The 24,588-nt window shown below is 32.9% G+C and overlaps 2 protein-coding genes across 5 annotated transcripts in view; one reads left to right on the forward strand and one right to left on the reverse strand.

Moving 5' to 3' along the window:
* Window positions 1-330: 330 nt before the first annotated feature.
* The window catches only part of LOC145243415 (ubiquitin thioesterase OTU1-like), a 31,727-nt gene continuing 7,469 nt past the window's right edge, over window positions 331-24,588 (reverse strand). Inside the window, exons 1-2 of one of the 3 annotated variants that reach the window (XM_080106277.1) lie at window positions 23,019-23,173; window positions 331-1,428 (exon numbers count right to left, since the gene is read on the reverse strand). In XM_080106277.1, the coding sequence (XP_079962403.1) occupies window positions 494-1,420 (927 nt within the window). In that variant the 5' untranslated portion in view covers window positions 1,421-1,428; window positions 23,019-23,173 and the 3' untranslated portion in view covers window positions 331-493. Of the gene's footprint in view, window positions 1,429-23,018; window positions 23,209-24,588 lie in introns of those variants that run through there. The other 2 variants (XM_080106278.1, XR_013862870.1) reach the window with 2 other exon arrangements.
* Window positions 22,766-24,588, forward strand: part of LOC145243413 (6-phosphofructo-2-kinase/fructose-2,6-bisphosphatase-like) — a 262,913-nt gene continuing 261,090 nt past the window's right edge. Inside the window, exon 1 of one of the 2 annotated variants that reach the window (XR_013862869.1) lies at window positions 22,766-22,934. The gene's annotated coding sequence lies outside the window, so the exon portion shown is untranslated. Of the gene's footprint in view, window positions 22,935-23,161; window positions 23,242-24,588 lie in introns of those variants that run through there. The other variant, XM_080106276.1, reaches the window with a different exon arrangement.

Below are 24,588 nucleotides of genomic sequence, written 5' to 3' on the forward strand. Positions count from 1 at the left end.
AAAACAAAGTATTTTGTTTCTGAAACAAATTTTTTTCAAGGAGTTTTGAATTACACATATTAAAGGCCTTGAATAATTTAAAATAAGTGAAACTGTACCACAAAATATCAAAAAATAGAAAAATTATGTTGTAAAAAAAAAAAGAAAAAGTGATACAGAACTTTAATTAGCCAGTTGATAATAAACTTCATATAAAAATGATTTTTATATAAAAATAACTAAATTATATGGCAAAAATGTTAATTTCTAAAATCATTCGGAATGGAAAAGCTCGAAAATATATAAATAAAATTTAAAAAAAAAAAAAAAAAGCAAAAAACAAAATCCCTATGACTTTTGTATTTTTATGATTTTTTTTTTCCTTCCTGATATACATGTAATAAATATAGAAGCCAATCTTTGGTTCGATAGGGTAATTGCATGCTTATTACTAGTAGCAAGTAAGGCATGCACAACTACTTTAAAAATAAAATAAAATATAAAATAACATGTCTTAAATTTGTCCAAAATTAATATGACCCGTTTCCTCTGCATGCTGTTGAGCTTGAAGCTGACCGACCAATTGTGTCTGACATACAAGGCATCTTAGTGAAAATTTATTGACATCAGTATATTGCTGGTTGGCCTTAGCGTCGGCCGCAATTTCAAGGGCTTGTTGCAGAATCCAATCATCTTCTGTCGAGAAGATGGTTATTATGGAAGAGTCATTGGCTTCAAAGACTAAAGGATCGTAGTGAATTCCGTTGTAAATTAATAAAACCCTTTTATCATATTTTTGGTCCTCGCCAAACTGATCGATACGGCCAGACTGTGTATCAACCACATCTATCTCCACATTGAAATATTTGCTAAGAACTGAAACTTCAATACCGCCACCCCAAGAATCTTCTTTTACTATCCATTTGCAATACTTTGAATTCTCTTGACCCAAGAAAGCTGTTGAGTAGGTGTCGGGGTCATTCATGACCATTTGAGCTGTGAGTAAACGCATTTTTTCCGCACAAGACAGGTCAACGACACCGTTGTTCATGACTGTGTAGACACTTGTAAAAAGGCAAGAGTTATTGGCTGGTACAACCTTACGGATGAGCATACCTTGTTTCCGTGCAGACTTTATAGGAGCAACGTTCGACTGCACAACAGTCTGTGCGCATTTTTCGGATGATCCTTTATTGTTTTCTTCGACGATAAGGAGGTCGCCCGAACGGAAAGGGCAGCCAGAAAGTTGTAAGTTATCATCGCTGAGGTTGGCAGGTTTTGGCGGGTAACCATAATAGATTCTTTGCTGTTCCGAAGGAATATTGGTTACTTTGGAAATGAGTTGTTTGAGCCCAGCTACGGTGGACTGCTGTGTAAGGCCTTGGAGAACATGTTTCCCAGAGTTTGTTTTGCACTGCAAGCGGATTGGATCACTACTCATTCTAGCAACTGAAAAGAGAATGAAACAGTAGAAAAATTAGAAAATTAGAAAAGTTCATTGGGTAAAAAAAAAAAAAAAAACCAACTATAAAATATATTAATACAAAAAAAGAAGTTAATTACTGATTCTTATAAAAGCTTAATCTAATTTTAAACACTCTCTCCTTCATAATTGGCAAACATTAGAAAAATAATTAAAAACTATCTTGATACTCCAAAACAATATTTTTTATTTAACTACATATTGGCTTTACCATTTTTTTTTTTTTTTTAAATAAATTACATATTAACATTAAAAACAACTTAATCCATAATATAAATCTTACCTGCCTGTTTAAATGTATGTATGTATTATGTATTGTATGCCTAAAACTTTCAACAGAGGTGACGGATTTTCACAAGATTGGTATCGTTTTGAAACTCAACTCTTCGGACGACAAATGTAAAAAAAATTGGCTAAAAACATTAATTCCTTCACCCTCAACTGGACACTTTTCTACAGAGAGGGGTTGTTTTTCGGCGATATTTTCAAAAGTCGTCTCCTCTTTTTGATTGACTAGACTTAATTTAAACATTCGTCACTTCCGGTTTGGCGATGGGCACAACAGCAAAGACGTCACTTTTTTTTTTCACGTTCTGTTCCTCCTTCGTGGTACGGGTTTGAACCTGACTGCCCACTTATACTTTTTTTTTGCTCAGCACACACCTCCAAACACTCAGGCAACACCAGGCACCCAGGCGAGTATGTCATAGGTAATGTAAATAAAAATGATATAAGAAAATTTTATGAGAAAAATATACATGCTTTTTCGTTATAAAAAGTTGGAAACGAGTATTTTTAATCCTAAAAGTCACAAGTAAGCATATTTTTCATCTTGAAACTGTTTTTTTAAGTCATGATTTTTTTTTCAATTTCTATTTTTAGGGAATGAACTCGGACACAAACAGATAGACAAAGTACATTACATATAAGGCACTTTACTCATCTGTGTCAGTTCGTTCCCTGTGGACTCCAAAATGGCTGGGCTAAAAAAAAAAAAATATTTTATTTATTTTGTTTTAAATATGTAAAACTGCATCTAGAGATTATAATGCAAAAGAGATATTGTCAAATATTTTTATGTAAAATTTATGCGTTTGTCAAATTAAATAATTTGAACTATTATCTAAAGCAGGTAAGTATGGAAGCAACTAATCCCCAATTTTTAATTTCAGATTGATATTTAGTATTATTTCAGTAGTAATAGGAATTTGAAATGTCAAGAGATTATTTGCAAAAACTAGAATTTAGTATTATGGCTCGTAAAAAAGAACTAACAATGATCAAAAAGAACTATACAATCAAAGAAATTAGCAAAGTCTTTGCTTTAAATTTCTAAGGATTTGAAAAGGGATTCTTTTTTTAACCTAGGAATCACGACTTATTAAGGCTTGGTGGCCACTCGAGGATAAGGGTTATTAAGTATATAGTAGTCAATGGGACAATATCGTAGTAATCATTAGCAGTAGAAATTTGGTAAATTGGATTATTTAAGGTTCATCAAGAATTTGTTAAAGTTGGATTTGAAGACTACCAAATTGTAGTCAACTGGAAAACAGTCAAACGGAAGAGAGTTCCACAGACGTGCAGTTCTAAGAAAGAAGCTTTGTTCATGGAATCTTTGTTTAGGTTTAGGCACAGATAAAGAGTGAGGGAAATTATTGACAGTGGTTTCAGCTAGACAAGTGTTTTTTGTGAAAGTTTGGATAGGGGGGGAGGATCATAGATTGGAACTCAGACGAGCACTTGCCATGAAAATGATGATAAAGTAGAGACAGGCTTGCAACGTCTCTTCTATGGGTTGCAGGGAAGAGAAAAGGGCATCTCCCACTAGGCTATTAAGTCTATTTTGAACTCTGTCAGGGCAGGATAAGTCTTTTCTAGCAGCTCCTGCCCAGATGTGGCAACAGTACTCCATCCTTGGACGTACATGACTTTTTATATAGATAGAGAATGTCATCAGCAGTGAGATATTTAATGGAATAGTAGAAGGATCTCACCATTTTTCCAGCTCATCAAACAATCAAGAAAATCTGTCAAATGGGAATTCAACCAAAGAAAAAGTCTCAGACTGAATTCAGAAATTTAACAAAGTGAGATATCCAAAGAGAATTAATAAGAAACACAAATGCATAAAGTGCGTCCATATTTAAGACTGCTGGACCTCCTATGGTGTCAAGTGAAACAAGGTGAAAAGTATGAAGGAAGTTTGCTGATGCAAAAAAAATCAAATAGACTAGTGATGGGACGATTCCGTAGAAAATTACTGATTCCGATTCTTTATAAATCTCTAAATATTTAACTATAGAGTTGTTATTTTTGCGATTCCTGTAAAAAACACATGTTAAATATGCAAGATATTTTCCTAAACATAAATTTACACTTGTGGAGGATGATCTATCGATTTTAACTTTACTGGTAATTTAAAATCAAGAAATATTTATTATTTTATCATTAGTACCAGCAATGGAAGATTTTTTTAAAAATCAAATCAAATAAAAAAGACAATTAAAAGAATCGTTTTGGCATCGGAAAATAGGCACCAATTTTTTTCGATTCCGATACCAATTCCAATACCCCTAAATTTGTAAAGTTTTCTGATTCCCGATTCTGATTAATCGTCCCAACACTTAAAATATACCCATTTTAACAAACAAAAAAAACAAAGAAGCTTAGAGCGAGTAAAAAAACACAAAACTAATTTCAGTAAAGTGCTTTTTACAAATGAATTAAGAATCACCCTTGACGAACCCGATGGATGGGCTTAAGAATGGGTTTGCAAGCAATATGACTCTAGACAATTTTTTAAATGCCAACAAGGCGGCGTTGGAATCATGATATGGGCTGGGATTATTGGTAATGAGCTCATGGGTCCATTTAAAATTTTGTGTGTTCCTTATAGAAAGATAGGCTAGAGAATTTACATAAAAAATAAGTGTATTCTTTACAGGGGAAGACAATGGAAGTGTTCAAGAATCTCTAAGTACATTCTTAAGAAGATTATGCCCTTTAAAACTTTAAATATATCCTATTTTATGAGATTAAATCATTTATCAAATTTACTCGGGAGGACAATGGAAGTTGTTTTGAATCTTTAAGTTATCCTCTATGGGCTTAATGTTTGCATGCACCCCACCTCTCAGTGATTCATGGAGACAGAATCTCCTTAAAACTTCAAATATGTATAAAATACTGACTCGGAAAGTTTTTCAATATTTCAGCTTCTTTCGACTATACTAGAGGGTGAAACATGATGAGGGGAGGCAATAAGAACAAAAAAAATAATTTGGTGTTAGTGAAAAGTTACGTGGTAGTGATTCTCGTTCAATCCTGAGTAACGTCAGGTCTTCTTGCTAATCCACGCATAATATAACGGGCACTAACAAATAAAGTGGGCACCATGACTGGGAATTGTAAGCAAAACCTGGAGATATTCAGCCTATCATTTTTTTTTTTCAATTTATTTTTTTGTTTTTACTTGGAAGTCACCACTTATCAAGATCTGGAGGCCACTCGAGGATAAGGGTTGGTGAATGTAAAATGGTAGTGTAGTAATCGTTAATGGTGTAAATTGGGTAGAATTTGATTATTTATGGGGAAAGCTCACCAAGAACTTGTTTACATTGGATTTGAAGGTTACCATGTTGTATTCAACCAGGGTTCTATCAACCGAGCTAATTTGTAGACATTATGAAAAGCATTGGAAATAATCTTAATAGACCAAAACTTTTAATAGTCCAAAATGTTTAATAGTCTAAAATGTTTAATAGTCTAAAATGTTTAATAGTCCAAAATGTTTAATAGTCCAAAATGTTTAATAGTCTAAAATGTTTAATAGTCCAAAATGTTTAATAGTCCAAAATGTTTAATAGTCCAAAATGTTTAATAGTCTAAAATGTTTAATAGTCCAAAATGTTTAATAGTCCAAAATGTTTAATAGTCCAAAATGTTTAATAGTCTAAAATGTTTAATAGTCCAAAATGTTTAATAGTCTAAAATGTTTAATAGTCCAATACAATATATGTTGTCTATAATATATAATAAAAAATGTAGATAAGTTTTATGAGAAAAAGAATATTTTTTATCCTTAAAATCAGGAATAATTTTGTCAGGTCTGTATTCACACTTGATATCCAGAAAGAGAACTATGCTGATTTTTTTTTAATAACAATAATTCTACGAGGTCAGTGTTTGCACTTGACATCTGAAGGAAATACGTTTTACTTTTATTTTATTCATAACAATAATACTCTGGGGTCTGCGTTCATTTTTAACATCAATAAAAATGAAATACATTTTACTTTCATTTTATTTATGAGAAGATGTACCTGCCATTGCCCAGTATTAAATGTAACGTCAACTTCCTTTAAGAAAGAAATGAAGTAAAAAAAAACACGGAAAGAAACTGAAACATATGCATGCAAGTATCATGTTTTTTTAAACAGTTCACTTGTAAAAATAAAAAAAATAAAAAAATACTCAAGCTGAGATCGAAACCAAAACCTAAAGACAGCGAGTCAAGTACGATAACCACTATACCAGCTTGATACGATGCTTAGAAAGTGTTTTACAACCTACTTATTTTTTTACATAATGTGAATGATTCACGCATGCGCAGTCGTGAAACAGTGGACAAACAGATAAAAACCAGATGACCCACAAGTACCAATTTTTCAATTTTGACCCCTAAACAGCCCTTTTTTTCCAGATGAAAACAGATTAAAAAGTTTTCCACATGTATGAATACCCTATATAACAAATTTCAAGTCTGTAGATAAAAAATTTGTAGAATATATAGGTTGAGAAGTGTCCTCGCCCACACACATTCTCACTTTTATAGATATATAGATAAGTAGCTACCTGTATCCTGGCATTGACGGGGAAGGTAGATCAACTCAAAATATCACCACGATTCATTCAACATTAAAAATGATCATTTTAATTATTTGAAAAAGCATTCATCTGACATCTATTTCTACAGGGAAATATGTTTTACTTTTATTTTATTCATAACAATACTCTGAGGTCTGTGTTCATTCTAGACACCAATTAAAACGAAATATGTTTTTTTATTTTATTTATAACTAGCTGCCTGCATCCTGTTTTTACAGTGGAAGTAGACAGTACTTACATAACTGTGGAATTTCCACATGATTCCGTGCTAGCCCTGTTTATTGTAAATGACCGATTTTATTGTCTGTTCAAGTTACACTAGAGTTAAGAATCCAATTGTTTGATAAGAATTTCCCATGCGCCTCCCCCTCTCTACCTCTCTGTTTAACTAGATTGTATCATCAGTTATATAATGTCTTTCTCATGATAAAAATTAGAACAGTTACCATCATCTATATATATATATATATATATATATATATATATATATAAAAGCAAAAATGTATGTATCTGCTAAAAACTTTTGACAGATGCCTCAGAACGTGACGAAACTGGTATCGTTTTAAACCTTGAACTTTTGGACAAACAAATATCGAAAAATCGGCCCAAAACATTAATTCCTTCATCCTCAACTGGGCAGTTTTCTACAAGGAGGGGTCGCTTTTTTTTTTCAGATATTTTTGCAAGTTATCCACTCTTTTCGAATGACTAGCCTTAATTTTTACATTCGCCACTTCAGTTTTGCGATGGATGCAACGGCAAAGACGTCACGTTTTTTTTTTTTTTCACATTCTTTTCCTCCTTCGTGGTACGGGTTCGAGCCTGCCTGCCTACTACCACTTTTTTTTTTTTTTTTGCTCAACCAACACTCTTACACATACCTTCAAACACCCGGGCAACCAGGCTAGTCATTGATACCAAGTTTGTTAAAATTGGTTAACCCAAAGAGCAGTTATTGGTTTGAGATTCATTCCAGTCTCCATATAACTGGGGATGAAGCACAAAAAAAATATATTTGTTAGTAATGTTATTATGTGACAGGACTAAAGGCCACGGGAAAATTTTAATCAACTTTGGCGGTGGTAGTGGTGGGGAGTAAATAATTTCTCAAGTGATTGCTGCACACAAAATCAAGATATTTTTGACACGGACCAGATTTTCCTGGCTTCACAGAAATCATTATTTACATTAGGTTTGAAAGAATGTACTAAAATTGAATGATTTTAAGAAAGTGCATCACCATAAAGCCGTTGGTTTGCTGCGTGACTCCTCCATGATATACTGTGGGCGATCCTGAGCATCCATGTATAACAGTCATCCAGTCCCTTTTACAAATGCACTGAAGAAGAGACTGGATGGCTGTTACACATAAATGCTTAGGATGGCCCTCAATACATCATGAAGGAGCCACGCAGCAAACCAACAGCTTTATGGTGACCTACCACCAGTATCACTGAAAGAACAGCAGAGAAGGATGAGAGTAGCCGGTCACTGCATGGGACACAGCGAGGAGGAAGCCAGCAAGCTAGTTCTTCTCTGGATGCCAACAGATGGATACCCAAACCGTGGTAGAAGAAGAATGATCTACAACCTGCTACAGGACACAGATTTGGAAAGATCTGCAAACTGCCATGCGAGATCGAGTGAACTGGAGAAGTCATGTAGATTCGGTGGTGAAGCGTCCTAAAAGACGATAGAGATGAGATGAAGAAAGGTTATTGGCTTTAAGGTTTTTCCCCTGTCCTTAAATAGATATCCTTTTTCTTTTTTTTTTTTTTTGGTGTGTGTGTGTGTGTGTGTGTGTGTGTCTTTTTGTGGAGGAGAATGGAGTGTATAATGAAAATAAGTATTCACTACTAAAATTCTGTGGATCTTTCTTGCATTGTTTCTGTGCACCCTGAATGATGTCATCAATTTGGAGTTGTTTTGTTTTATAGTATATCAACCCTTTTTCAGGTTATTTAATACCGAATACAGTAATTTGGGAAAAGAGTTTTGTACTTCAGGCTTTTTTATGTTTTCAAATATTTATTTATAATGTTTTATTTGGTTGTTTTGTAGCAGAAATTTTGTTTTTGTTTTAGACTTTGCAGAATATGATTGAGTTTTGCAAAAGAAAGAAGCAATAACATCAATGTTTGGCGAATTTTAGGTCATTATCTTCAGAGAGGCTGATCTGTTAGCAGCAGACGTCAATTTGGAGATAACCAGGCACAATGAATGACAATGCAGAATGATGACACCATTCTTCAAATCAGTGAGAGGAAAGAGATCCATTGACAGATTTTTACCCTTTTGGTCACACATTGTCTACTTGACGAATGTCTGGTATATTTTTAAAAGGCATATATTTGCTTTAATAGTATCTTTGATTATGTTTATGTAACATTCCATGCAACAAATTGAAGGATGAATAATGCAAAATGTATTAAAAAAAAAAATAAAAATAAAAAAAACTGAACCATGATTAAAAATAATTTAAACAAGCATGTCTAACTCAATTGATTTTAAGATTAATTCAATGCCTATGGCACAGTGGATAGAGGCATTGTCTCTATGGTTCCAGGTGAGCATTGTCTGAAGATAGTAGTTTGAATCCTACCCAAAAGCAAGCCAGAGGATTAGTTGGCCAAAAATGTGATAATGTGATAAGACAACAACTATGGAAGGCAGTAATTACTGGGTATACAGTTATAAGACTCAGCATTCCTTTCCCATCGCAGTTAACCACCTGAAGAGAACCAGAAGATAAATTGGCTGAAACGTGTTGAAACAACAACAACTATGAAGATGAGGATAACAGTGCTAAAAAAAAAAAATTACAGAAATAGAACAGAGTATAGATAAAACTTATTTTGATTAGAAATCTTTAGGCACTTCCAAATTCTTGTATAAGTTAGACATAAAATGATGACAGTGTTGATATTGAATAAAATGTTGCTATGCAATATCAGCGACGTCGTCATCTTGTGTCCAACTTATAATTGTGTATAATTTTTACGAATGCCCAATGACACTCACTAAATTGAATGAGAGAAGCAACGTTTTTTGCTGTTAATTTAAATGAATATAGGCCTCCATACATTTTTTGGAAAATAGGCACTAAAATAAAGCCCCTCCTCCCTGAAATAAAAATGTTTTAACAATTAAAATAATTGTAATATATAGTTTAATTTGCTTTTGTAAAAATTGCCAGTAGTCATTTTTTTATATTATGTGAAAATGTTAAAAAAAAAAATGGAAACCCTTACTAAAAAAAAATCTATGTTTAAAACTTCATATCGCAAAATATTAGAATTACATTTTATTTAAGTCTTTTAAAAATTAAATATTTTTTAGAATTCTGATTTTTGTTTCTCCATCGATAATGTAAACACGATTATGGTCTTGCATATTCATTATTTTTTTTATATGCTGTAAAAGATTTTTTTAAAATATTATTAGCTTATTTTAAGCTTCTTTTAAATAATATTAAAGTTAGAATGATAATATTAGATTACAGTTATATCGTGTTACATAGGGGGGTTAATCCAGTCGCGTACGTTGGAGATCCCTAGAATTCCTATATTATAAACAAGCAGGGTTACCTGGCGTAGCTCAGGGCCACTAAAAACAAAATAAAAGAGGTTAACAGGTGTAACATATTTCTATTAAACATTCTATCTCTATTACACCTCTCTCTATCTGTCCTGCTATCTTTCTCTCTTGAAGAGGTTGGTTTATTGCTGATCATATTATGCACCCCTTACTGGGTATTGCCACGACTATCGTAATAGATGGCCTATTAACTAACGTAATTTAGTCTGCTGACGTCATGAACCTTAGTCCTGTGAAATCTGGGTCGTGTCCCATGGCTTAACCTTAATTTTTTTGGTTAAATATTTAACATGCTTGCATGATCCAAATTGCCAAGTAACTACGAAAAGGGATTGAAGGTTACTGTTTTTTCATTTCTGAAAGACAAGGAGTTACATTACATGTGGATGAATGCGATAAAAAGAAAAAAATTCACACCATCTCCATAGAACAAAGTGAGGTTATGAAATGTTTGAGACAAAAAAAAAAACATGCGTTGTTTCAAATGTTTATCTTTCTTATGAGTACATTTTTTTTTATTCAGAACCTATTTAAAAAGAAAATGAAATTATGGATATAAAAAAATGATCTTGTACGTTATTTATGTTATGTGCTGAAATAATAAATTATTACTTAGAAACTTATTATTTAACATGGAGAAAGTGTTGTAATTATTCTGTACTTTCACCTAACAATTTAAGAAAAGCGATATCGTAAAACTTGAATTTCTTGATTAAATAATTCTAAAAATGCTGATATGGAGTTCATCAAATTCCCTTATGAACAATTTTTGTCGCAAAGAGAATGACAATATTAGTAAAAAAAATAAAAAAATATCAGAAAAAGAAAAAGTCAAACTTTTAATTAAATTCTACAACAGATTTTTGTAATGTTTTAATATTTAATGTTTGAAATATTTCTGCATTAGTAACTTTGTTTATACTAACCTTATTTGTTTGGATTTAATTTTTATTTTTAACTTATCATTCGTTTTTCAGTTAAACAAATTTAAGCAAACAACAATATTTTTAAAAATCCAATTTTGAAGTTTTCTGTAAAAACTTCTGCTCAATATCGGCAGTCTAAGTGTTCCACATATCTTGCTTGCTAGGACCTTGGCGTTGACATCATTTTTCAGCTGATAGGCCATCTCTTACAATGGCCGTGGTAAGGAAGGCTGCTCATGGCGTTTTATGGAGCCTCTTAGGTGTGCTGACTTATCTTTCGCAACCTTCTTACCGGCACTTCTACATTATTGGGACAAGATTTTGTAGTCGATAAATGGAGTTTTCAGATAAAAAAAACAATGGTTTCAACTGATTTTTTGTTAATTCTAATAAATTACAATGTTATTTTCCAATTTCGCCTCAGGGCTTTGGGTTCGATCCTACCAACTTACCAAAACTTTTTTTTACCCCCCCCCCCCCCCGGTTTCTTTTTGATTTAAGAGCACACACACCTCGAAACACCCGGGCAATGCCGGGTAGCCTAGCTAGTCTATAAATATAAAAGCGAAAATGTTTGTGTGTGTGTGCGTTTTCGTGTATGTCCAAGAAAGGCTTTTTTCCAAGAAGCGATCGGTCGCCTCACAACTTCTTAAAACTTTTTATATCACGCCTAAATGATAATATCTACGAGTTAACAACAGGGGTCGCCTGTCTATTTAATTTGCCCGACTTTGAAAAGATAAATATTCAACAATTTTCGATCGCCGCATGTGCATTAAGCTTTTTCATATATAAAAAAAGAAGCGAACAGATTCGTGGTAAATAAAACACTGTCTCGCACTCAAAGTTGACGTCATTAACTCGTCAAAAACGGGCACCTGCCAAGTCACACTTTTTTTTTTCACACTTTATTATTTTCCAACTACGCGTCAAGGCTTCGTTTTTTTTAAAACAACCAACGATTTTTGTTTTCATTTACCCAAAAACACACACACCTACAAACACCGAGGCAATGCCGGGTACACCCCGCTAGTATAAAATAAAATTGAAAAGTAAATTCTGAATAGCGAAACAGTAAAATCAGTAAAAAAAAAAGGGGGGGGGACAAAGAAAAAAAAAATGCATGAATCATCCAAATAATGAATATCTTCATATATTCGTTTTAAGTTTAAAATTTAACTACATTACAGATTTGTGTCCCAACCAATCACAATAGAGCAATATTTCACGCAACACACAACTGCCTCAACAACCTTCTTCAGTTAATGACGCACCACATCAGAGACCAACGTGTATTGACTTGGCTTTATGAGTGCACCTCACTATCGCTATTATTCATAGAAATGCTCCAGGCCAGCAAGACATCCAATGAAACATCTTGATATTTGCATATTGGTTGAAAAAATAAAAAAAATAAAATAGAAAAGATTTTATTATTATTTGCCTCCCCATAAATCACTAACAATGAAACATTATTAGACGGCAATAACAGTAATGAGGAACAAACACTATATTAAAATATTAAAATTGAAAAAAAAAAAATCAAATAAAATTTAGAAATAATCTTTGGTAATTTTCAAGTGCTTAATGAAAATGAAAGTCTTCTTTTCACTGAAAAATATTGACTTCGAAATCTAGTGGGTGAATGGGTTTTCTTCTCTTCATCCTCTTTCTCACAGAAGGGACATTGTTGCTAGTCTCTTTTTACTTCATCATCATTCCAACGGAGTGTGCACAACTGAGCAATCTTTCATTCCTCCTGTAAGACATTCACAACAAGAACTCGTTTTTTTTTTCTACCATATCGAAAAAAAAAAATGACTTTCTTTCCTCCCTGCATGTGCCTAGCATAAGGCTGGAATTTCCATGGACAAAGTTTCTTTGCAAGGGCTTCTCATTTGTGAACACATTACCATGGGACTGCTTCCCTGCTGATTACAACTTGGTCGTTTTAAAATCCAATGTAAATAAATTTTTGTCAAAAACAGCATCATAACTAATAATCAGTTCATATTATTGATAGCACTTGCATAGTGTTCCTCATCTTTCAGCTAACAATCTAAAATGTCTAAAATTTAAAGTTTAAGTTTAAGAGGTCTTAGAAGTTGAAATTCAGATCTTATTTAATTACTGTCTAATAACTATGGATCAAATTTAATGCAAATCTGAAATATTTGAATTTGAAAATGAGAGGTTGTGCCAATATTATGCCACCCCCTAAAAATTCTTTAAAATACCCCAAAGAAACTGATATTTGGAGAATAATCAACGTCTAATTTCACAAAATCTGAGATGCTTGAATTTCCCCAAAAAGCTTCCACAAGTCACACTCTTTTGGGCCCCCTTGCATAAAACTAAACTAAATATATCCTACATTAGACACCTAGCAACAGTGTTCCAAAATTCATAATGATATGTTAATTAGTTTACGAGTGAATCCTATACATAGAAATATATAAACATATACAAACACTAAACTTTTTTTGTCTGTTTGTTGCACAGCATTCACTCTAGACAGGTCGAACCGGCTTCTTCCAAAGGAGGAAGTGTCAAGGGGATATTAAATTCACAGGCGGCTCCCAGTCACCTGTAAAACTTTATATAAATCTATAATAAAGAAAAATGTCCCAAAACATTGTTTACGGTGTACCCTGTAGCCTGTAACAACTATTGAAAAAACAAAACAAAACAAAACAGTCAGACAGTTATACAGTGTAGTCATTTTTCCAACACTTAATTGTTGTACTTGTTTTTTTTTTCAAAAGAATTAACCGAATACACAATTCTATGTACTTATTCGTTAGTACTTATTCTTGCTCAATGTCAAAATACTTATACAAACAATAATAGCTGTGAGAAATCCTCCCTGTACTTAAGAGAAGGAGGGGGGGGATAAGAAAATTCCTAATTGTATACTAAGTAATTTTCTACAAGGAAAATTGCGTTTTCTCCCAGAATTTAATAACGTATGCGAGTTTCTCTAAAGGAAAATATAAAATAAGCACAATGGCAGTAAATCTTATTAGGAAGGGTCAAATATGTCCTTTGGAGCACTGTTGCCACATTTAGGCAGATACTGCTCGGAGCACTCTTTCCTGTCTTGTCAGAGTACAGAACCAACTTCAAAATCTAGTGGAAGATGTCCTCTTTTCTTTCCTGCAGCATCTTTCTCATGGAAGAGATGTTGCTAGTCTTTCTCTACTCTATTGCTATCATGGTAGGTGCTCGACTGAGCTCCAGTCTATGGTTCCCCTTGCAAAACGTTCACAGCAAAATATTGTCTAGCTACAACCACTGTTAATAATTTCCCTTTCTCCCTATGTGTACCTAAAACGAAAGTAAAATTCCATGAGGTGACCATTTGAGAACACCAAGTGCTGTATGTAGGAAAACGTTAACTAGAACTAAAAAAAAAAACAACAACGTTATCTCCCCTGGTTAGGATATACAAGTGACTGGCAACTGCTTGTGAATTTAATATTCCCTTAACATTTCCTCCTTTGGAGTATCGTTATCATAATGTCATAAAATGTGTGATTGTCATGTTCGTTAACTGTTTTGGTTGCTATACATTTCCGAGCATATTCAAACACGTTTTGTCAGAGTCGATAACCTTTTAAGAATTCTTAACCTTTTATGCAATCCACAGGATTGCAGAGTTTTTATTATTATGTTAAACTAATGATTCGTCATTTATCAAGGCTAAAAACCACCCAAGGATAAAGATTAATAAAACAAATTATCAGTTGAATGATGAAGAATATCCAGAGAATTAAAAATCTATCTACAAAAGTGAGAATTTGTGTGTGCATGTGTGGAAAACTCTCAACCTATATACTTAACAAAATTTTGATCTACAGATTTAAAATTTGGTATATAGGGTATTCAGACATGTAGAAAACTTTTTAATCAATTTTCATCCAGGAAAAAGGGCCGTTAAGGAATTAAAATTGAAAAAAATAGTATGTGGAGGTGGTCATCAGATTTTTATCTGTTTGTCAACTGTTTCATGAATGGACACGCGTAAATTGTTCTCATGACAGATTCCTTATGTTAAGAATAAGTAGGTTTGAAAACACTTTTTAAAGCTTGTGTCAAGCTGGTCTAATGGTTATCATACTCACTGTCTTTAGGTTTTGGTTTCGATCTCAGATTAAGTATTTTTTTTTTTACTTACAATAAGTGAACTGTGTAGAAAATACATAATACTCGCATGCACATGTCTCAGTTTCTGTATGAATTAAAATATTATATTTATGCAGATTTTATGACCGGGCAATGCTAGACGACGTGCTAGTGATTAAATAAAAACAGTTTTGATTATTCATGAGGATGGTTTATAACAAGTATTTGATAAGATTCGATTAGAAAATGATCATACTATAGATGACAGGGAAGCAATCCTGTGATAATGTGTTCTACAGATGAGAAGATCTTGGAAAGAGATTGTTCACTGAAATTCCATTTGACGCTAGCCAAGGGAAAAAGGGAAAGTCCTTTTTCGTTATTGTATACAAAAGGGTCACCACATACCAAGGCCCAGAGGTCACTCGAGGATAAGGATTAATGCATTTATGGTAGTCATTGGGACAGTAGCGTAGTAATCGTTTGTGGTGGAAGTTTGGCATAATGAGATTATTTATGAGGATGGTTTAATAAGAACTTGTTTACTTTGGACTTGAAGACAACAATATTGTAGTCAGCTGGAAAGCAGACCAGTGGAACAAAGTTCCACATGCAGGCAGTTCTAAGAAAGAAGCTTTGTTCATAAAATCCACGTTTAGATTTAAGCACCAACAGAGAATGGAGGAAATTATTGATAGTGGTTTTGGCTAGACAAGTGTTTTTTCGTGAAAAATTTCTTGCTGTAACAGTCTTATAAAGTGAACAAGAGATTTGAGCTCAGTCGAGCATCTACCATGAAAATAATGATTAAGTACAAAAAGGCTAGCAACATTTCTTTTGTGAGAAAGAGGCTGTAGAGAACAGAAGAGATCATCTTCTACTGAATTGTGAAATCGATTTTGTACTCTGTTAAGGCAAGAAAGAATGCTTTGAGTGGCGCCTCCCCAGTGTTACATGAAAGGGCTGTCCCTTCTCATGTAAGGGAGACATTTTTTTTTTTTTTTTTTTTTTTTTACATGGGGGTCACCACTTATCAAGGCCTGAAGGCTACTCAGGGATAAGGGTTATCGCATGTACAGTAATCAATGAGATAATATTGTAATAATCATTAGTATTGGGGGTTTTGATAGAGTGTCTTACTTAAGGGGGCGGTTTGTCAGGAGTTTGTTTATGTTGGACTTGAAGACGTCCAAGTTATAGTCAGGTGGGAAACAGGCAAGCGGCAGAGAGTTCCACTGGCATGCAGTTCTAAGAAAGAAGCTTTGCGCATGGAATCTACATTTGGATTTAGGCACAGATAAAGAGTGGGGAAAATTATTGACAGTAGTTTTAGCCAGACGGGTGTTTCTCGTGAAAGATTGGCGAGGGGGGGGACGAGGATTGGAGCTCAGACGAGCACCTGCCATGGAAATAGCGATAAAACAAAGACAGGCTTGCAACGTCTCTTCTGTGGGAGAGAGGTTGCAGGAAAGAGAAAAGGGCATCCCTCACATACTAGATAAGTGAAAATGATATTAGGAAAAGGCTAGAATCGAACCTTGTAGGCAAGTGTTAAAGATAACAATGGAAAATAGAATGTTAGAAATTAAGTCCATTGTTAATTCTATTAGAAATAGTTAAATATTGTTTATGTCAGAAAAAGAGTCGATTGTTGATTCTTTTAGAAATCTGGATATCAAATATGTTAATTAAAAGACTGGACAATGCAAATTAAAATATATTTAAAAATAGGTTAGAATTAGAATTGAGGATTCTTTTGTTTGCCAAAAGCATGTTTGGGCAAACATATGTAAAGTCACGTGAAAATTAGTAACCACACTTCTGACGTCATAAACAAAGTAGATTTCTAAATATGGGAGTCTAAGGGTTCAAAGTTAGAAGAGTTGAAGTCAAGATGATGATGAGAGAGAGTCAGTTGGAGAGGAGAGCCCCTTAGAAGTGAAGCGAGAAAAATAGACTATGTAAATCGATCGGCCGGTTGAAGAATAAAGAAACCAACTATGTTTGTAACTGTTTGTCTTGTGTTGTCATTCTTTACAACAGAAAAGGTAAATGTGTTTATCATCATCTTCTAACGAACTATTATATAACCCCTTCCAAGTAATACGTGTCTTACCCACTATCATCATAATAAAGTATCTCCTCCTCTCTATATGTGTATAAGAACTGTTGCATCATATCATGCAGTCTGTATTAATAATATGAAGCCCCAAGAAAGATCCCAGTTTGATATAAGTGTCTCTCTTGTTATCATTACCATCGTTATATATGTGCCCCAATATGAGCTCCATGCTACACAACTCCCAGATGTGGCAATAATATTTCACATCAGTGTTCACATTGCACATTCCAAGCCTATCATGCTATTTGCTTTGTAGTTTCTTTATCCATAGGCTAATTACTTTGAGGTTAGCAGTTCAATTTCTTCATCAGGCTTCGAGGGCAAAAACATCAAAGAAAATGAATTGATGAAATGTTCCAAAATATGTGAAACAGAACAAGAATAGCCTACCTCTGCAAAGCAAATAGTTGGAAAGAGTCTAATCAGTTGTCAAATAGCTAACAAAAATATGAAAAAAAAAAAAATAAAATAATGTAGATTGGAATTACTTCATAACATGCTCAGTGATAGGAAAATATTTCCTACAAAAGTCAAGGGAGAGAATTCACAATTTAAAAAAAAAAAAAAAAAAAAGCAAATGTCAATCATTTGCAAAAATAAAAATAAATCAAATTCTTTTAAAATATATTGCACATTAAACATTTATATCTTACGATTTTTAAAAAATGCTTTTTCCATATTTTAAATAAATTTTTATTTAATAAAAAAAAATTATTTGAAATTCTTAAAATACCTTTATAAGAAAAATAAAAGAATTGGCAGCAAACTGTTAACATGTTTTTTTTTTTATAGATTCAAGAGAATTAAAAAGTATGTTATAGTTTTTAGGCACGACCTTTTTTTTTTTTTATAGGAAAATGCTTGTAACAATAAAAAAAATTTCAAACTTGTATTACCAATTAGTTATTTTATTAAAATAAAAAATAACAAACTGAAGAAAAAAATCTGATAAAATTTATTCAATATCTAGTTACACTGTGCAGTTTTACTTTTAAATTTTGTCTTATATATTAGGTTGGTGCAAAAATTATGTTGTTTTTTATATATAGTTGAACGTCAAAAACGACATTATTTTTGCACCAACATAATAAATAAAAATAAATATTCTCTGAAAACAATTGTACCGAACCAAAGTAGAATTCACCCTTGGCAGGTTGAACTGGTTTTCTCCGGAGGAGGAAGTTTCATGAGAGTATCAAATTCACAAGTGGTCCTCAAACAAATATATATCCCTGACAAGGGAGATGAAAATGTCCTACACTACAGCGCCTGGTATTTCCAAATGATCGCCCATCCGCTACTAACCAGGCTCACTCTTGCTTAACTTCAGTGACAAGAACCAGCGTCAACGTGATTATGCTGCAACACATGCTAATATGTAAAACAGATGTTAAACAGAAATTTTTTTTTTTTTTACTTTTAATCATTCCAAGAAAAGTTTACTGCGACTGAGATGCACATGTCACTGTGAATTAAGGGCCAGATTTATGGAAAGCATCCTAAGAGGGGGAGTTGTACAGCAAGATGCTTGTTCATATAACATTTAAATATCTCTGCACGTTGGTCCAATCGAAGGAGCAATTGTTGGAGCAAACTCCAAGTAGTTTGAGGAAAGAAGCTATTGTATCTAAGGTCCACTACAGTGAAGAGGTGTAATTTTGCTGTTTGTCAAAGATTGATCAGGTTATTTATTTATGTCGGGGGGGGGGGTAATGCACAAGTGCAGCAAATTTTTCGCAGCACATTCTGTTTAAGCAATTATAAAATAAGTACTGGAATACGACATTGTGACAATGGGACAGGGATTTGAGCTTATTAGAGAGCATAGGACTTATTAGGATAGAGAGACTCTCTGTTGGACTAGCAGTTAGTGTGCCAGTCCAGATGTGACAACAATACTCTATGCATGGGTAAATGGTGGTTTGTAGACATGATAATTGGCCAGCATGAGAATTTTTTTAGCTTTGTAAAGGGAGCCCATCTTTTTTGTGTGTTATCTGTGAAAGTTAAGCTGAGGAATTTGAACACTGAACTCTGGGGAAGGTTGCTATCAGTCATGGTAATCGGTGATTGCAAAGTTTTTTTTTATAATTGTTAAAAGGAAAGGAGCTTTGTCTTAGTAGCATTAAATGTTATCCATTTATGCCCCAATTCCACTACAGACTGGTGGTCATTTTCTAGAGATTCAGCCATTGCCTTGGATATATGTGTGCATGTTCGATGTGCCTCGCATATCTAGAATAGAGTATTGTGTCATTGGCAAATATACCTATCGTGGAGGTGATTGAATCAGAGAGGTCGTTTATAAAGATCAGGAATGATCATTTTTAACATAAACAAGACAATTTTTTTTTTTTTTTTAAGTTGTATGTAAATTTAGAACTAAACGAATGAAGGGTTCCAAAACTGCATCCCCTACCAAAACCACTGTGAGCAAAGGATTGGAGACTGAATACTAGTCAAGGTTGAATTTGTGATTGGTTAAGTTTGAATCTCCCGATTGGCAGTATTTATCATCCACATTGAAGAAGACATAAACAAGTCTGTAGGTTTAAACAATAATTATTCATATTTATTTAAAACTATCATCGTTAGAAGGCCCCTTCAAGAAAAAAATTGAGTCCTCCTTAGCGAATTAGGAATAAGCGGTCAACTTTTGCACAATACTAAATGACGTCAGTCATTGAATACTCCCTGACTGTTTATTGCCGCTGATTTAGAATTTTTAAATACTGAATTTCCCTCACTTCTAGTGCTAATTTCTGATAACCTGGAGGTAAAATGCCAGCCTACGAAGCCAAAGGTAACTTTGTGTCTAGGTTTGAATCTCCTGACTGGCAGTAATTATCATCTCCTACACTAAACAGAGCTTAAGTTCAAAACATGTGTCTGTAGGTTTAAAAATAATCCTTAATATTTATTTTCCTTCTGTTTACAAAAAGAAGGTCTCTTCAAACGAATGACAATTTTCAATCATTTCAGAATTTCCTTACTTTTATTTTCCTTCACTTGTTCACATAATTAATGTTTTATTTTGTATTATTGTATTATTGTAATGTATTTGTTTTTGACATTTTCGGATTTTTTTTTTTGTTTTTTAATTGAAAAAGAGTTTTAAAAGAAAAAGTAATGTGGAAGTGCTGACTGGATTCTTATACAGTTTAATATTCAATCATATTTAGAAAGTCATTTTTAACATGAGGAGTTTTTTTTTTAAATATCTTTTTCCTTGCATGAACGGAACTCGCCTAAAATAAAAACAATTTACGGCACTTATGCACTAGTGCGAAGGTAGGAACTAGTGCACTTATTGATCCATGCTGAAATAGTAACGTTATTATTTCGAATGCTATTCTTAACATGGGGAGGGGGGCGGTTTTGTACCTATTCTGTACTTTAAACCTTGCAATGTCATAAAAATAGATATTAAAACTTTAATGAAACTTGAAAATACTATTTAAAAATAGCGCGGATCAATAAATGGTACAACTGTATTGGTGTTCAGTTGGGACATTTGGAGAGTGCAGAGCAGGGGCAGACAAATGTAATTTCAGAACTGAATCGAAAATTTCACAACAATAAACACGTTTTTTTTTTCTTTTTTTTTTTTTTTAATTGATTTAAGAATATTATAAGAACACAAAATACAGTTTTTAAAACAAATTAGACATTAAAATCTTTTGTAATAAAGCCAAAATTCTGAAATTTAATAAAAAATTTTTGTTACACATTCATTGAATTAAAAAAAATATATATAAGAAACTTATAAAAACAAGATAGTTTTCTTCCTCCTGATGTACGCTTATCTGCCCCTGCTATGCATACTCCAAATGTTCCAACTGAAAATCAAAAGTTGTACCTTCGCATCATCAGTGCACAGCACAAGTACCCAATTTGCTTGTGGATGCTAAACTGCACTAATACTAAAATACAAAAAATAAGGTGCTGCTACAAAATTTTAATCGGACAAACTTTTGTCAATCTAAACCTAAAGTTTAGGTTAAAAAAAGTAGGGGGGTCGGTTTAAATGCTGTAGAAATACCATAATAATGCTATTTAGAAAGCTAAATAATAATAATAATAATAATAATAATAATAATAATAATAATAATAATAATAAAAGTGTAAATTAGTAGATTAACACCCTCAGCTAAATCATCCAACTGAAAAAAAAGTACTAATTGAGTACTTTAATACTATTAAAAAATGAAAACATTGAAAAAAAAAAAAGTGTACGTACTTGTTATGGAATAAAGTTGTCATATAAAAAAAATACTTAATCTATGATCAAGTAGGGTTTTTTTTTGTTGTTGTTTACAGAGGAAAATCAAATTTTAATGAGATCGATCTTGCTGCGGCCATCTTGCTTATTTCGCGGACGGGGAGAGGGTGCCTTTAAACGAAAAAGGGATTAACAAACAACAAAATGAAAAAGGGACTAAAAAGGACAGAGAAACTCTGTAAGATAAGAAAAAAACTAAAATATTTATCTAAGTATTTTTCTGTCCATGTTTCAAATCGTCTGCGAAGTATACAAGATGGACGCGACATGATCGATCTTATTAACATTTGATTTTCGGTAATTTTTTACGATGTGCCCCCCAGCATGTTATCTCCCCATGTTAAGAACAGCTTTCGGAATAAACACCTCCCAACCTCAAAAGCCGTTCTTAACATGGGGGAGGTTGGGGGGTGGGTGTTTATTCCAGGTACTAGTGCACTTATTGATTCGTGCTGAAATAATAACGTTATTATTTAAAAAAGCCATTCTTAACATGGGGAGGGGATGGGGTTTTGTACCTATTCTGTACTTTAACCTTACAATTGAATAAGAAAAACATATCATAAAACTTTAATTAAACTTGGAAATACGATTTAAAAAATAGCGTGGATCACTGGATCAGTAAGTGCATTTAGCACCAAAATATCAAAAAAGCAAATCACTTAATTGGAGCAAGTATTTCTTTCTTTACGACCTGCCCCAGCGTAGTATAAACACCCCAACCTAACCTCCCCATGTTAAAAACGGTTTTCATACTGACCGGCGGTCAGTTAGGCTAACTGACCGCCCCCTCCAACTTCCCAATGTTAAGAACGGCTTTCAAGGTTGGGGCGTTTTTTGTTTGTTTGTTCAGAAAGCCGTTCTTAACATGAGGAGGGCGGGGTGTTTATACTACGCTGGGGCAGATCGCAAAAAAATACCAAAATAATAATAACGCTGAGAAATTAGGCGATATATAAAATCTTCACTACTGCACGAGAAAGAGAATGCCTAATTATTTATTAATTTAAGAATTAAAAAAACAAAAAACATGAAGTCTTTTGGTGAACATTGGATAGGTATGATTAAATGTGAAGAAATAAATCATTCAAACGATGTGGCAAAAATCTAATAAACCTACCACGTAGGAAAACACTTTGAATGTTTTTTTTTTGAGAACAAACAAAGGAATTACTTAAACCGAAAAATAAAATCGAACGAATATAAATTTATCGATTGGGGAAAAATGAACAGTGAAAAAACAAAACTTTGTGTGAGAAAATAAAGGATTTTTTTTTTTACGAATATTTTTTGCTTCTTACAAAACGGTAAAGAAAAAATAAATTTAATACAACAAAAACAATTATCTCCCCCTCCTCCCTGGGATTACTGTATTTGTAAGCAATGGTCTCGTACTTTTCCCGATTAATATGTTGCTAAACTTTTAATTCAATTTAAATTTAAACAAAGAAAATCTTCCGAAAACAAAACAGATATCACAATAAAAAAATAGCAATAATTAAAAGATGAAGAAATAATTTCTGCACAGAGGTGAGCATTTTGTTGTTGTTTTTATCTGCAAACATGCATATTTAAAAAACAAATAAAATGCAAATTTTAATTTGGTTTGCATACCTTGAGAATGTTATTATAGTCCTCTGTTTTTTTTTTGTTTGTTTGTTTTTTTAAATAAAAACTTTTTTTTTTAATAAATAACGTGCTGGTGTGTAAATTCTCCACTGCAGAATGAGTTTTGGATTTGTGTGTATTACGTCATCACTTTTGTTTGCAAAATGTTCCTGCCGGTCAAAGGTGAAAGTATTCCCTAAAAGAAAAAGGACACTTAATCTGAGATCGGGTATGATTTTTGAATAGTCACATGTTAAAATTTAAATTGATTAAATAATTTAATCTTTATACTTTCAATATACGAATTTTTATTGCAATTTTAAAATCAGGAATTGTTCCAGAGATATTTAATATATATTTTGCTAGTATATATATATATATATATATATATATATATATATATATATATATATATATATATATATATATATATATATATATACTAGCAAAAGTACCCGTCGTTGACTGGGTTCAAAAACAGCCTACAGAAAATGGACTCTGATTAATGAAAGTATGATAGGTTATGAAAACGAAGGGTTGTAAAGAGATAGCTTCGAATTTGGGGGTATCAAAACCAAAGTAAAATATGATGGAAGTAAAATAAAATAGATAAACACCATAATTTATTATACCATACCTGTTCACACTGAAACACTTATCACAATATTCTGTGGATCTATATTAAAAAACCTTGTTAAACTTTGTGACATATTTCCATTCTATGGAGATCAAGCACGAACGAACACCCCATAACTTTATTATACCATATTTCTTCAAACTTAAACATAATTATCGAAGTATACTTACGCAGATAGATATGAAAAGTCTTTATTAAAGTTTGTGCCTATTTCCATTCCATGGAGGCCAGGCGCGAACACAAACCCCACAATTTTATTATACCATCCCTATTGAAGTTAAAACATACTTATCAAAGTATTATTATGTACATCTATATCAAAAACACTTGTAAATGTGTTTTTTTAATTTTTTATTTCTATACTTTGTGGACCAGGCGCGAATGCAGACCCCACAATTTTAATGAACTACTGTTCTGCCAGATCAAACATACCCATTCCTGTGTCTCGATACATCTTCTATCATTATATGTAATCAGTTTTTTAAAATAGTCAACCATATAGGAGCCTATTCATGACCACACACACACACACACACACACACACACACACACACACACACACACACACACACACACAGCTTTATATTATAGATATATCTATAATATAAAGCTGAATGTTTGTGTGTGTGTGTGTGTGTGTGTGTGTGTGTGTGTGTGTGTGTGTGTGTGTGTGTGTGTGTCTGGTCACGAATAGGCTCCTATATGGTTGACTATTTTAAAAAACTGATTACATATAATGATAGCAGATGTATCGAGACACAGGAATAGGTATGTTTGATCTGGCAGAACGGTGCTTCATTAAAATTGTGGGGTCTGCGTTCGCACCTGGTCCACAAAGTATGAAAATAAAAAGTTCAAAACTTAAAAAAGAAGTTTACAAGTGTTTTTGATATAGATGTACATAAGAATACTTTGATAAGTACGTTTTAACTTAAATAG

This window comes from Euprymna scolopes, chromosome 22, assembly GCF_053919585.1.
Source record: "Euprymna scolopes isolate OS-2025 chromosome 22, ASM5391958v1, whole genome shotgun sequence".
NCBI lineage: Eukaryota > Metazoa > Mollusca > Cephalopoda > Sepiida > Sepiolidae > Euprymna > Euprymna scolopes.